This window comes from Muntiacus reevesi, chromosome 2, assembly GCF_963930625.1.
Source record: "Muntiacus reevesi chromosome 2, mMunRee1.1, whole genome shotgun sequence".
NCBI classification, from domain to species: Eukaryota; Metazoa; Chordata; class Mammalia; order Artiodactyla; family Cervidae; genus Muntiacus; species Muntiacus reevesi.
The window spans coordinates 71,335,798-71,350,579 of NC_089250.1; the positions used below are offsets into that span (position 1 = coordinate 71,335,798).

General features: G+C 40.6%; 1 protein-coding gene across 2 annotated transcripts in view; it reads left to right on the forward strand.

Moving 5' to 3' along the window:
- The window catches only part of STK4 (serine/threonine kinase 4), an 89,613-nt gene that overhangs the window by 14,661 nt on the left and 60,170 nt on the right, over window positions 1-14,782 (forward strand). For both annotated transcript variants that reach the window (XM_065922062.1, XM_065922063.1), the window contains exons 4-9: window positions 806-920; window positions 3,393-3,557; window positions 5,756-5,923; window positions 8,655-8,792; window positions 12,262-12,390; window positions 13,273-13,459. In XM_065922062.1, coding sequence (XP_065778134.1) covers window positions 806-920; window positions 3,393-3,557; window positions 5,756-5,923; window positions 8,655-8,792; window positions 12,262-12,390; window positions 13,273-13,459 — 902 coding nt within the window. The remainder of the gene's footprint in view (window positions 1-805; window positions 921-3,392; window positions 3,558-5,755; window positions 5,924-8,654; window positions 8,793-12,261; window positions 12,391-13,272; window positions 13,460-14,782) is intronic.

The window sequence follows — 14,782 nt, forward strand, 5'->3', positions numbered from 1 at the left end:
CCTGATAATGATCTAGCTCGTTAAAGCTGGTAGCTTCAGAAGATGCATTCTTTTTTTTTTTTCCCAAATTATTTCATTTTAAAGGGATTTTGACTTTTTCCTGAAATCTTTCTTCAAGACTTTATATTTCAAGTCTAATTCTGAATATTTTCCCCTTATAATAGATTGTAGTGTAGTTTTATTTTTCCTTATTACAAAGTATATGTGACTTCTTGGAAAAATGCAAATCAGAAAGGAAAACCACGTTTCCCTTTGGAGAGATAATCATTGTTAAATACTCCTTGGAATACATGTCCTTCTGTATGTCTTGGAGTTTTACTGTGCTCTCTATTATGTAACCTGCCTTTTTTGTTTGTGTTTTGGTAAACAGAATCTTCTTATCAAGTATTCTTCTATTACATTTTCCATGGATTCATGGTTATTCCATTATACGGATATATCATTATTTCTTAAATAAACTCCCTAATGTCAGACGTTTAGATGCTTTCCAAATTTTCACTTTTTTAAGCAGTTCTGTGACTATGGTAACTATTTCTTTTTGAAATCTGTGATTCTTTTCTTAGGGTGAGTTGCAGACTTAGAAATGCTGGGTTAAGGGACCCACACGGTTTTTGCACTGCTGTTATTTATTGGCCTCCAGAAATCAATACAATTTTAATGTGTTATCAAGAGGGTGCCCATTTTAACCTTAAATACCAATAATGGATCTTTTGAACTGAGAAATGGATTTTCACGTATTTTACAGCATGAATTCATAGGGATGTTTGAAGGTTGTTCCACTAATTAGTATTGTCTCTCTCCCTAGCCCTCATGTAGTCAAATATTATGGCAGTTACTTTAAGAACACAGACTTGTGGATCGTGATGGAGTACTGTGGGGCTGGTTCTGTATCTGATATCATTCGATTACGAAATAAAACGGTAAGTTTACCTTCTGGAATCGTGCAGCTGCGCTGGTCTCTCACACTGTCTTCTTTTCTCTGCTGTGTATTCATGTACACTCTCCTACTAATGTATCTAGACAGATGACTGTTTCATCTTCCCCTTTCCATGGTTCTTTCCTCTCTCTGCTTTTTGTTGTCTACTAAATGTGGCAGTTTTGATACCAACCAGCCGAGTCCAGTGAAGTGCGTTACTTATTTCTAACTGGGGAAAACGACTCTCAGATCTTAGTTAGGTCAGGATCTTTCTTGTGTTTTGGCCGTGCCAGGTCTCCGTTGCTGTGCCGGCTTTTCTCTAGCTGCAGCAGGTGGGGGCTCCTTTCTAGTTGCAGCGCGCGAGCTTGTCGTTGCGGTGGCTTTTCTTGCTGCGGAGCACGGGCTCTAAGACGCGTGGGCTTTAGTCGTTTCGGGCCTCATTCTCTAGAGCACAGGCATGGTGCACGGGCTTGGTTGCCCCGCGGCATGTGGGACCTTCCTGGGTCAGGGACTGATGCTGTGTCTCCTGCATTCTCCACCATTGAGCCACCAGGAAAGCCCAGCAATGAGTTCTGAGTCTTTAAAGTTGGTTGGGTTTTTCCTTCTGCCCAGGTGTTCACAGGTTAGCTTCCACTAAGTCCTCATCAGATTCCTCTCTGTGAAAGATAGTTTGCTGTTACTGTGATGTCTGGGAGAAAAGCTAGGAGTCATGGTTTCTAGTTTTGGTTCATTTGCGTTAACTCTTTGTTTATTCATTTATTAAGTATTTCTAGAACACTGATCTAGGCCTTTGGGATCCAGTAGTCAGTAGAACAATGACCCTGCTCTTGTAGAAGTGCATTTTCTAGTTATTAAACCCCATGAATTCTTCCATGCCTTACTGTGTCGTTTGATTTTTGTGACACTCTTTAAAAAAGGTGATTTACCTATTTTTCTAGATTGAGAAACTGAGATTCAGATACATTACTAGATAAATTGCTTAAGTCGTGACAAGGAAGCAGAGCCAAGGCTGAAGACTAGATCTTTCTAAACTCAAATCACATATGTCTTGCCCCACTGCATATTCTCTTCCAAATGTGAGTTGTTGCCATGAGGGACTGACTGAGGGTCTGTTGGTTGAGTTTGTGTAGGACTGGACTGGGAGCAGCACAGAGGCAGCCTTGGACTGATCAGGTATTCTGTGTCAGCCTCCTGCCTTCTTGCTTACATTTATTCATCATCATTTAACAGATATTTTTCTCAGGACCTGCTAAATGCCAGGAGTCTTTCTTGGTGCTGGGATCCAGTAGTAAGCAAATCAAAGGCATTTTAAAATGGAGTTCACATGTTTGGTAGTGAAGATGTCGCATGAATAGGTATACAGATTATGTGTAGTATGTGAGATGGTGATAATGTTGCATTAAGCTATAAGTAGAATAAGGGGATAGAGAATGACCTAGGAGTGGAGGGTTCTAGTGAAGGCCTCTCTAATTTCCTCATGAGGTGACGTTTGGGCAGAGACAGTGATGTAAGGAACCATCTCATCCAGAAATCTGGTTGAAGAGCACTGCAGGCAGAGAGAACAGCAGATAAATGGGCCCAGAAGTGGGAGTGTGTTTAGAATGTTTGTGACACAGCAGGGAAGCCTACGTGGCTGAAAAAGGATGAACGAGGTAGAAAGTGGTAGAAGATGAAGGTAGCTGGGAGCCAGATAAGGTGAGGCCTTAGTGAGGACTGGCTCTCATTCTGAGTGACTTAGGAAGCCATGGGGATTTTGAGCAGATATTGAGCTGACTCTTAGTTGCAACCTGTGGGATCTAGTTCCCTGACCAGGGATCGAACCCAGGCTCCCTGTGCTGGGAGAGCAGAGTCTTACAGATTGAACCACCAGGGAAGTACCCGGCTTACATTTTAAAAGGTTCATTTTGGCTACTGTGTGGCATATGCATTATATAAGGTTAAGGACAGAAGCAGCGAGACCAATTAGGAGATTATTAGAATAATTTAGGCAGGGCATGATGGTGGCTTGAATCAGGGTGAACCCAGAGATATAATTGCATATAGTTTGAAGATAGAGAAGAGCCAAGCATGACTTCAAGATTTTTGACCAGAGCAGCTAGAAGAATTAATTGCCTTTTACTGAAAAAGAGAAGACCGTGGGAAGAATAGAGTAGGTGGGTGGTGTGGAAAGGGGTAGCTTGGTGGTAAAAATAAAGAATTTGATTTTGACATGTTATGCTTATGATGCTTGTTAGGTATTCAGCTGGAGGTGTGGTGTGGGAAGATACATACATCTGATTTTTGGGGAGAGATCTGGCGGAAATATAACTTTGGGAGTGGTCAGCATAGCAATGGTACTTTAAGCTGTCAGTGCTGTTTTACACGTTGAACGAGATCTCGTTTATATTCCGGGAGAGGAGTTTGGATCGAAATTTTTTCTCGTTTCTCAAATGTGCTGATGTAAACTAATGGAATTTTAATTTTTCATTTTTTTCAGTTAACAGAAGATGAAATAGCTACAATATTACAGTCAACACTTAAGGGACTGGAATATCTTCATTTTATGAGAAAAATACACCGAGATATCAAAGCTGGAAATATTTTGCTCAATACAGAAGGTCATGCAAAACTTGCAGATTTTGGGGTAGCAGGTCAACTTACAGTAAGTGAAAATGTTACTTGTGTTGGTAACTTTCAGATCTTTCTTGAGAACTGTTCTTTTTATTTATTTCTTTAAAAATGTAATATTTGATATAATTGTGTTGTGAAAGATTGAAGAATGTGCCGATAGGTTACAAACGAGCTGGTAGGTTACTTTAGATCCTTCCTTGGAGCTCAGGGCCCATAGTTTAACTCTGTTTAGCTTGAAAAAAATAAAAGCTAAAACAGGAAATGATAGAGTTAGATGTTTAAATTCTTTTGGGCTACATCATCATATTTACAAAAGGAATAAAAATTAATCAGCTTTCCTTGAATAAGACATAATGTCATCTCATTCACCCTCTAGGTAGCAGTTGGCAGCTGCTTTACTGAAAGCATTCTCCTCATTTGGTTCCCAAACACAGGCTCTTGATTTTCCTCCTACCTCAGTAGAGTGCATGGCAATGAAAAACACTATGCTTTCAAAACAGGAAGTCTAAAATTATATGATTTTGTGAAATACATAAGATGTGTGAAATTTGTGTAGAAAATAGAGTTCTAGGCAGATGTATACAAAAATTTGCAGCAATATCATATATCAGGTTTCTTGGGTAGTAGGCAATTATATGCATATATAGTTTGTTTAGAGCTGTATCATGTATATTTTTATTTTTAAAAAATTTAAATGAAAAACAGATCAAAATTGCTTTGATGTTATTAAAAAAAAAAAAAAAAAACCAAAACCACCTCAGGAACTTACTCCATATCATGATTTGTGAGCCCTTCAAAAGATTTTGTTGTTAACGCATAAGTAAACAATACCAAACATTATTATCTAAATTACAATCTTAATAAGGAAACCAAATTGAAAAGAAAAATTCTTCTGGAGCTGTGTAAAAGATATTACAAATTTAAAGTATCAGTTGTTTTTAGTAATTGATGGTTTTTACAGAAATAGAAAGTAGCAGTCTTGAAATTCATATGGAACTAGAAAAGGCCCCATATATCCAAACCAGTCCTGAGAAAGAACAAAGCTGGAAGCTTCATACTTCTTGATTTCAAACTATGTTACAAAGCTAAAGTGATTAACACAGTATAGTATTGGCACAAAAATACACACATAGACCAATGGAATGGAATCAAGAACCCATAAATAAACCCATTTTTAGACAGTCAGTTAATATTTGACAAGGGAGCTAAGAGTGCTCAACGAGGAAAAGATGGTCTCTAAATAAATGTTCTTGGGAAAACCTGATACTCACATGCAGAAGAGTAAAACTAGACCTCTTTCTTACACCACTCACAAAAATTAATTCAAAATGGATTAAAATAAATGTAAGGTCTGGAACCCCAAAACTCCTGGAAGAAAACATAGGGGAAAAGCTCCTTGACATTGGTCTTGGCAATGATTTTTTGGATATGACACTAAACGCACAAGCAGTAGAAACAAGAATAAAAGTTGGACTTCATTTAGATTTTGGTTGGGATTGAACTGAATTGTGTTGAGATTGTGTTGAATCATAAATCAATTTGAAAAATACTCCCATCTTCATGATGTCATGTTTTAAAGTCCTTTTCTGCTCCAACCTTATATAACTATTCATCTGTACTTTCCTTGAGTGCTTTTTGGATTTTGTTTTTTACATTTAAAATTTTAACCTATTTGAACTTATTTTGCTGAAAGTATAAGTTAGGAATTCAGGTGTATAGTTTTACAAATGAATAGACAGATGCCCTTTTTCCAGCCCTTCTATTATAATTATTTTTACAATACTTGTGCACCTATCTTGGGATACTTATACATAGGATACATTTCTAGAAATAGATTTCAATCAAAGGATATGGACATTTAAAGTTAATAAATATTGCTGAATTGCCTACTAAAACATTGTACCAACTTATGTTCCTTTATCATTGTATTTTGGTATCTGATTTTTTTCTATGCTGTTATCCATATGAGTTATTAGTAATCTTTTAATTTTTGTCCATCTCATTTTAGTGTTTCATTAACTGGTTGATAGTTATTTTTGTGTTTTAATAATTGATTGAGAATCTTTTATGTTTCAATGTCATTTGAATTTGTTTGGTGACTGACTTACTTGGTCGTGTTTGAGTATGGTTTGTGTATGTATTTCAAGCCCATGACAGTCACTATTGTTAGAAGGACTCTTTCTCAACAGTTTCAATGGTTAATGTTGATCTCTCTCCTTTCTGTTTCAGGATACCATGGCCAAGCGAAATACAGTGATAGGAACACCTTTTTGGATGGCTCCAGAAGTGATCCAGGAAATTGGATACAACTGTGTAGCAGACATCTGGTCATTGGGAATAACAGCCATAGAAATGGCTGAAGGAAAGCCTCCATATGCTGATATCCATCCAATGAGGGTAAGGAAATGGACAGGAAACCAGTGGGATGGTCAGTTACTGGTGATAATGAGAAACTGAGTTAAATGAGTTTCTTGATTAGGTGCCAAACAGTAAATGAATTAATTGTAAATAATTGATAAATGTCAATCTAGACTTCAGATGATACACTTCCACTAGTTGTAATCACTAATTAAGTCAAATGTAATCCACCCCTGTTCATTCTAGAGGTTGTGTATTGATATCCCTCTGGCAGGACTTGATTGGTTTGACTTGTGCAGTGTATATGTTTTTAGTAATTCAAGCACTCACATATTAAAAAAAATTTTTTTTAATTTATTTAAAAATTTTTGACCGTGTTCCACAGCATGTGGCATATTAGTTCCCCAACCAGGGATCGAACCCACATCCCCTGCATTGGAAGCATGGAGTCTAAACCTAGATCACCAGGGAAGTCCCCAGGTGCTCCTGTTTTAACATAACATTAATTGGAGCTGAGAAACAGTCCTCTCCTTTATACAGGGCACGGGCTTTGCATTCCCTCCACAGTTCCCTGTTCACCCGTATCAGTTATAATGTATTGCTGTGTTTTCTCTGTTTTTCTTATGCTAGCCTTAAGAGGAAAGCAGATTATTATTTTCAACTCATATCACTACCACCCAGCCTGATTCATTTGTTGTCTTCTTCCTGCCTGGCCTGGGTAGGGATTTACATGTGCGATTTCTAGAGGCTCTATGCTCCCTGATCTCCATCCAGTTCTGGAGTGTGAAGAGCACAGATTGTCTCCATTGACACTCCTTCAGTGTTTCTACATTAAGCGGTTTCCTGACTTTGCCCACCTCATCACAGCACTGTTACAAGACCTCGACTCCTGCCTTCCTCAGAGGCTCCAGAGTCTTTTCCATACCACCCAGCTCAGTTCCTCCTCTCCTCTGATTAAACAGTGCTTCTTTTAATAGACTTAACAGTTTTTTGCTTTTTGTTTGTAAGCTATTCACATGCCCAAAGGTAAGCACCTCTCTTTTTTGGGGGACAGAAATAGAGAAGGATGGGAAGATGTACTGGCTTTACTTTTAGATTCAAATAACATAATTTAAGCTGCCTATTCAAAGAGTTTTATTTTTTTTTAATCTGTACCTTTTCTATTGGAAACTCAATAAATAATTTTACAAGCGTACCTTATGTTATTGCACTTTGCCTTATTGGATTTTTACAAATTGAAGGTTTGTGGCAGCACTGCATCAAGAAAGTCTGTCACTGCCATTTTTCCAACAGCGTTTGCTTACTTCATCTCTCTGTGTGACATTTTGGTAATTCTCACAATATTTCAGGCCTCTTCACAATGACTATATTTGTTATGGTGATCTGTGATCAATGATCTTTGATGTTACTATTGCAAAATAACTCCCTGAAGGCTCAGTTGAAGGTTAGCATTTTTTAGCAATAAAGTAATTTTTTACTAAGGTATATACATTGTTTCTTTCAATATAATACTAGTGCATACTTAATAGACTACAAAATAGGGTAAGCCTAACTGTCATATGCACTGGGAAACCAAAACAATTCATGTGACTTGCTTTATTGCGATATTCACTTCTCTGCAGCAGTCTGGAATGGAACTTGCAATATCTCCCGTAGTTTTCTTTTTTGAAATTGTAGAATTTCAATGAAATGTAGTGGGCCAGTTTTTAATTTTCAATTATGTAGAGTTGCTGTGACTTGGATGATGAATCCCTTGTGATTTGGGGGGACTTCTGGTTTTATGACCTCCTCGCAGTCACCACTTGCATCCAGTGCTGGGGGTGACTTTCAGGAAGGAGGGACATTTAACAGCTCTGGGGCTGAGGTCATGTTCAGGATATCGATGCTCTTAGAGCTCGCCTTTTCACTTTGAAAGGCAACATGGTCAGCAAAAAACAAACAAAAGTTGCTGGATATTGTTTCAGTTCAATTTGGTCGCTCAGTTCTGTCCGACGCTTTGCGACCCCTTTGGCTGTATGTAGCACACCAGCCTTCCCTGTCCATCACCAGCTCCTGGAGCTAGCTCAAACTCTTGTCCCATCGAGTCAGTGATGCAATCCAGCTATCTGTTGTCCCCTTCTCCTCCTGCCTTCAATCTTTCCCAGCATCAGGATCTTTTCCAGTGAGTCAAATTCTGCACATCAGGTGGCCAGAGTGTTGGCGCTTCAGCTTCAGCATCAGTCCTTCCAATTCAGGACTGATTTTCTTTAGGGTTGACTGTTTATTGTTTAGGGGACAAGAATACATATGCAGGAGGGGGCGGGAGAAAAGAGAGGAGGAGGGGGCAGGAGAGCTGCATCAGATTCTCTAATGCAGTGGCTCCCAACGTTTTTGGCACCAGAGTCCGGTTTTATGGAAGGTAATTTTTCCACACTCTGGTTGGGGTGGGTGTTGGTTTCAGGATGATTCAAGCACATTACATTTATTATGTTGCTGCTGTTCTGACAAGATGGTGGTAACGTGAGTGATGGGGAGCAGCTGTAAATCCCGATGAAGCCTTGTTCATCTGCCCACTGCTCACCTCCTGCTGTGCAGCCTGCTTCCTGGGGACTCCTGCTCTAGTGGTCATACTTCCTACTTTGAGATACTTAGATTTTTGTTGCAATTAGGATGGGCTTATAGAGGAGAAGAGGAAAATCATTTTACCAAACTTCAAACTTATGTCTAGTCATATTTTTATTGGAGTATCACTTTTATTTTGCCAAATCATTTTTTTTTTCTTTCCAATCAGGCCATCTTCATGATTCCTACCAACCCACCCCCCACTTTCCGAAAGCCGGAACTGTGGTCAGATAGCTTCATGGATTTTGTGAAGCAGTGTCTGGTCAAGAGCCCTGAGCAGAGAGCCACGGCCACTCAACTCCTCCAGGTATGACTCACCCTGGGATGCTGCCTTTCTCTCTGTTTCATTCACAAGTTATCCATCCAAGATGCTGTTGACCCACCCACATGGAGATGGTGAAGAGCTGTAAGGCATATTCCTTGCGTCCTGTGAGGTTTGAATGTAACTGCTTAGAAGAGCATAGAAAAGAATGTTAAATCACTGAACAGGGCAATCATGTAAGACAATACAGGACAGTATGAGATTAGAGAACAGGAATTGGCCTTTATTGAGCACCTGCTATGTGCTAGATACTTTACATGTTGTGCCATTTAATCAGCACATACACCCTATGAGAGAGGAGTGTTATTTTACTTTTATTGATGAGAAAACAGAGATTTAGAGAGATTAGCTCATTTAGAGCCACTTGGTTGGTAAGCAGCAAAGCCAGGCTTAGGAGCTCAGTCTTTCTGATTCCGAAGCAGGAGTGCCATACCCAGATCTGGCAAAGAACTGGGATCAGTGGTAGGTCTACCATTTTGAACTGGTGATGCCAGGACTGCTTTCCTGGAGGAGGTGACTTCTGACCTTGGGCCTTGAAGGATGGGTAGAATTTGGCAGGCAGTATGCTTAGTCGGCTCAGACAGTAAAGAATCTGCCCGCAGTGTGGGAGACCCGGGTTCAATTCCTGGGTTGGGAAGATCCCCTGAAGAAGGGAATGGCAACCCACTCCAGTATTCTTGCCTGGAAAATTCCATGGACAGAGGAGCCTGGTGGGCTATGGTCCATGGGGTCGCAAAACGTCAGACACAACTGAGCCACTAACACTTTCACACTTTCTTGCTTAATATTTAGGAGCTTGGATTCAGGAACCTGACTGCCCAGGTTTGAATCCTGGCTTCCTGTTTGCTAGCTTTGTGACCTTGGGCAAGTAACATAACCTCTCTGTTTAGTTTTCTTATCTATACAGTACAGATCAAGTACCTGCCCCATAAGTTGGTTGTGAAGATTAAGTGATACAATATGTGTGACTTTGAATAACATTTTCTTATTTAAAGATAGTATATTATGGATTTGACATGAAGCTATTATTGAGCTAGGCCAGTGGTTTTCAATCATGTCAGATCCATTGCTCCCTTACCAATACAAATTTTTTAATACTTATTACCTTTTTGGAATGAACCCCATAGATACTAAAATCTACTTGTGCCCATAATTTAAAAAGAAACAGTGTAATATCTGTGATATGATGGAGAAATATAAGGATAATTATTTATAATAAAGTAATATATGTGTTAATATAGAAACGCTCCAGCTTTTCAACTTAGAGACTTGATGAAGTAATCAGACACCTGTACTTAACATCATGAATGAGTTTAAATTTAAGTGCAGTAAGAAGAACAGAAACCGTTCCATTCAAGAAACACAGGAAAATGAGTGGGTGGATACTAACAGAAATCTTATGTTAAGTAATAACAGAGCAGACTGATTTGTATAAGAGGAGGGAAATGACCTTATAGACTTGCCCAGTGGAGAGAACAAGGAAATAGTTACTCTTGCAGACGAGCTGAGTCCTTTTTCTGAGTAGTGGCAGATTCTTTTCCTGCCTGGATGAGGTACTGATACAGTTTTATAGAAAAGATATCTCCCATATTTGAATCCCACTACACGTTGACGCATACTGTCCACTTCTAGAGTTCTTGCAAAGACCTTGGAGCCCATATCTTCTGATGGGTGGCAGTGAACAGAGAATGAATTGCAGATAAACACTGGGGACAATGTTAGAACAAGTTTGGAAAACAACAGCAACCCCCACCCTTCCAGAAAAGAATTTTCCTGTGTAACTTTCACAGCATAAATTTTTTTATTGTGTTACAAAGGCAAACAACAAAATTGTAAGATGATATTAATACTAAAAACTTTGAGCCTAGGATGGATGATCAGCAAGTTCCTACTGTATAGCACAGGTAACTATATTCAGTATTCTGTGTTAAACCATAATGGAAAAGAATATAAAAAAAGAATGTCTGTGTGTGTATAACTTAGTCACTTTGCTGTACATCAGAGATTGGTGCAACATTGTAAATTAACCATATACTTCATTAAAAAAAAAATTAAAAAAAAAAAACTTCCCTAGCAGTTCAGTGGTTAGGACTCTTCTCTTTCACTGCCAAGGGCCTGGGTTCAATCCCTGGTTGGGGAACTAAAATCCCACAAGCCACATGGTACAGAAAAAAAAATCCCAAAAGTCAACAATATCCCTGTGTTTCAAGTGCCTTTGCAGACGCATAATACTTGGGCTTACATCTGTTATGTATTTGTGACCAGTTGTATTGTTTCTGCAGTAGCTATCTTTTGGCACTAAAATCTTTTTGCATATGCATGCATGCTCAGTCATTCAGTTGTGTCCAACTCTTTGCGACCTCATGGACTGTAGTCCGCTAGACACCTCTGTCCATGGGATTATCCAGGCAGGAAAACTGGAGTGAGATGCCATTTCCTCCTCTAAGGGATCTTCCCAACCCAGGGATCGAACCCAAGTCTCCTGAATTTTCTGCACTGGCAGGCAGATTCTTTACCACTGAGCCACTTGGGAAGCTGCCAAATCCTTTTTACCCAAGTACATAGTTGGAAATGCTATAGGACATTGAATAGAAAGAAGAAGCAAGATGAGTAACCTGTTCAGTGATTTCTAAACAGTGTCTTTATCCCACTTATGCCCCCCTCTCCGAAATCACCTCCCAAGTTAACCAAACTATCCTTATCTCTTGTTAACCAAACTATCCTTATCTCTTGAAAAAATTCGTCAGGGTACATGTATCAAAGTGTGTATGTACTCTGCGACATTTGAAAGGTGTGAAGAATCTGCCACGGTTTGTTTTTGTACGGGACTCTTCTGCATTTTAAACAAGATTGCTGTGTCCCTGCTCCATACCCTGTGTCCCATACAGCTTGTGTTCTCTATAAACATTTTAACCATAAGCTCCATACACATTTACAGAGCTTCCTCTAGGGGAGCGATGCCAGCCTGTTGAGACTCTCTAGAGTTGCTAGAAATGGAGGAAACATTCCAGCCAAGCCAAAAACCACATGGGCAAAATTGAACGTACCTGCTCAGAGTTATAAAGCGAGTGTGAGGTCAGTTCAGTTGCTTAGTTGTGTCCAACTCTTTGCGACCGCATGGACTGCAGCACGCCAGGCTTCCCTGTTCATCGCCAGCTCCCAGAGCCTACTCAGACTCATGTCCATCGAGTTGGTGATGCCATCCAACCATCTCATCCTGTGTCGTCCCCTTTTCCTCCTGCCTCCAATCTTTCCCAGCATTAGGGTCTTTTCAAATGAGTCAGTTCTTTGCATCAGGTGAGAGTGTGCGTTAGGGTTGGCTGTTGTCCAAAGCATAAAGAGAACGATTAGATTCACTGGTTGAGTCAGCAAAAACTATAGAGGGCCTCCTCTGTGCTGGCTGGTATTTTGGCACCAGTGCCACGTAAACCATCTTCAACTTTTCTTGTTGAAGCACCCGTTTGTCAAGAGTGCCAAAGGAGTGTCCATACTGCGGGACTTGATCAATGAAGCCATGGATGTGAAGCTGAAACGCCAGGAGGCCCAGCAGCGGGAGGTGGACCAGGATGAGGACGAAAACTCGGTGAGTGCAGGCGTTGTGGTGGGCCTCGGGCGTTAATGCCTGTCACTTTGTGATTGCCAGCCAGGTAAGACGAGTCAGAGCTGTGGGATCTGCCTGCAGCTGGAGACGTTCCTCGCCGCACCGTGTCCTGCCATGGGCCAGGGCTTGCTGGATGTGTGTTTGTTCTCCCAGTGCTTCCTGAGGCACGTGCACATTTTGTTCTTTTGCCTCCATATCTTTTCTTCAGTTTAACTTTTTATTCAGGAAAGAGAACATTCAGGTCTGAGACTGTGTTTTTCTGTGCTCGTCTGGGGCATCTAGTATCCACACTAGGTATGTAGACTTTACACTGATAGACTCTCTCACAACCCTGAGATTCCACAGGTGTGTACCTTAGCTCCTTAGAGCAGTGTTAAAAAAATATGCAGGTTAGATATGCGGCTCTCATATGGATAAATGTATGCTCTTCTTTGGTTGACGAGGAGTGTTCTCGTGGAGTATAGCTTTTAGAAATTGTGAATCAATATACTGTCACCTGTAACATATATAATGGTGACTCAGCGGTAAAGAATCCACCTGCCAATGCCGGAGACGCGGGTTTGATGCCTTGGTCAGGAAGATCCTCTAGAGAAGGCAACCCACACCAGTATTCTTGCCCATGGACAGAGGAGCCTGGTGGGCTACAGTCCATGGATTGCAAAAGAGTCAGACACAACTCATCGACTAAACAACGACGACGTATAGAATGCTGTACACCAACTACACTTGAATTAAAAGAGTGTTCTTAGTTCTACGAATAAGCCTGAAATCCAGAAATATTTGCAACAGGATGAATAAGAGTAATTCAGAAAACTCAATCTTTTTAATCAAATTAGCCCTCATTTGGATTTCCTCCTTTTCCAGGAGGAGGATGAGCTAGATTCCGGCACGATGGTCCGAGCGGCAGGGGATGAGATGGGCACGGTCCGCGTAGCCAGCAGCATGAGTGACGGGGCCAACACGATGATCGAGCACGCTGACACGTTGCCATCCCAGCTGGGCACCATGGTGATCAACACGGAGGACGAGGAAGAGGAAGGCACGATGAAAAGTAAGGCTCCGAGTAAACCTCACCGGCAGAGCTGGTGCGTTCCAGAGAACGCAGATCCTCGCAGTCCACGTGGATCCAGTCTCGAGGCTCCACTCTGTGGCTACGGTCTAAGGAGCGAGAGCACTGGAGCCTTGGGGCAGCAGTGGGGGGCTGGAGGAGGGAGGAAGCTGGCATCTGCAGTCAGAGGCAGGAAAACAGCAGCAGTGAGGATTGACTCTCGGACCTGAACGGCCATTCGCTTGTTGAATGTCATCATTTTTCTTTTTTTCCTTGGTCTGCAGAGGCAAGCACATACATTGTTTTTTCTTTTTTCCTCCCAAAGTGATTATTTTATTTTTAATTTATAGTGTTCATAGTTGATTTAAGTGATTAGGTGGCTGTTCGTATTGCCCAAATCAGTGGTTCCAGTGGTTATCTGGTCTACTTGATGTGGGTGGTCTTTGTCTCTGTAGACAATCTCGCTGGTGTGTTGTGGCATTTCATAGTGGTTTTAATTTACATTTCCCTATTGACTGATGCTTTGGGGCGTACTTTCATGTAGTTCTTGGTTATTTGTATCTCTTCTTTTGCTTCTCCCTCTTCTTCTTTGTATATTGTTATACATTTTACTTCTAGAGTAGTGCATACATCATTTTGATGTGTAATTCAGAGTGTAGTGAAACTGAGCTATTTACCATATGGATTATCTTCAGTCTGTTGTCATGATCTTTAGTCTGTGTGTCTAAATCAGGTTTATGAATTCTCAGTCAGTATCTTAAGGATGAGTGTACAAACTGAAGAGTCCTATCAGTCACTTCTAATCTAGTTTAAACACATCTCTAATGTTGCTGATCATTTTTATTCGGCCTGTGACTGAGGCCTTATACCTGTGCTCAGTTTCCATCGAAGGGGGCCATCCTCCCCTCTCCTTTGAGTTATTTTCTTTTCCCCTTTCTCTCTGCATCACAGACCAAGTCACAGAGGAAAGGAATTTGGGAGTACAAAGTGGCAATAATAATGATAGAGTTGAATTCTAAACATACAGTATAGCCTAAACTCTGTGTAGGTTTAAAGCATTAAATATCTATGGTCTTTTCATCTTTTTTTTTTTTATTTCACCTTTTAAAACTTTGAGTTTTAAACTTCTAAGTCAGGGATTATTTGGCAAACTATGGTCCACAGGCCAAATCCAGCCTGCCACCTGGCTTCGGCAGTTAAGTTTTCTTGGAACACAACCATGCCCATCCCCTTACTCACTGTCCATGACCACTTCCACTACAAGGACAGAGCTGAGCAGTTGTGAATGAGACCAGGTGGCCCCCAGAGCCTGAAATGCTTGCTGTC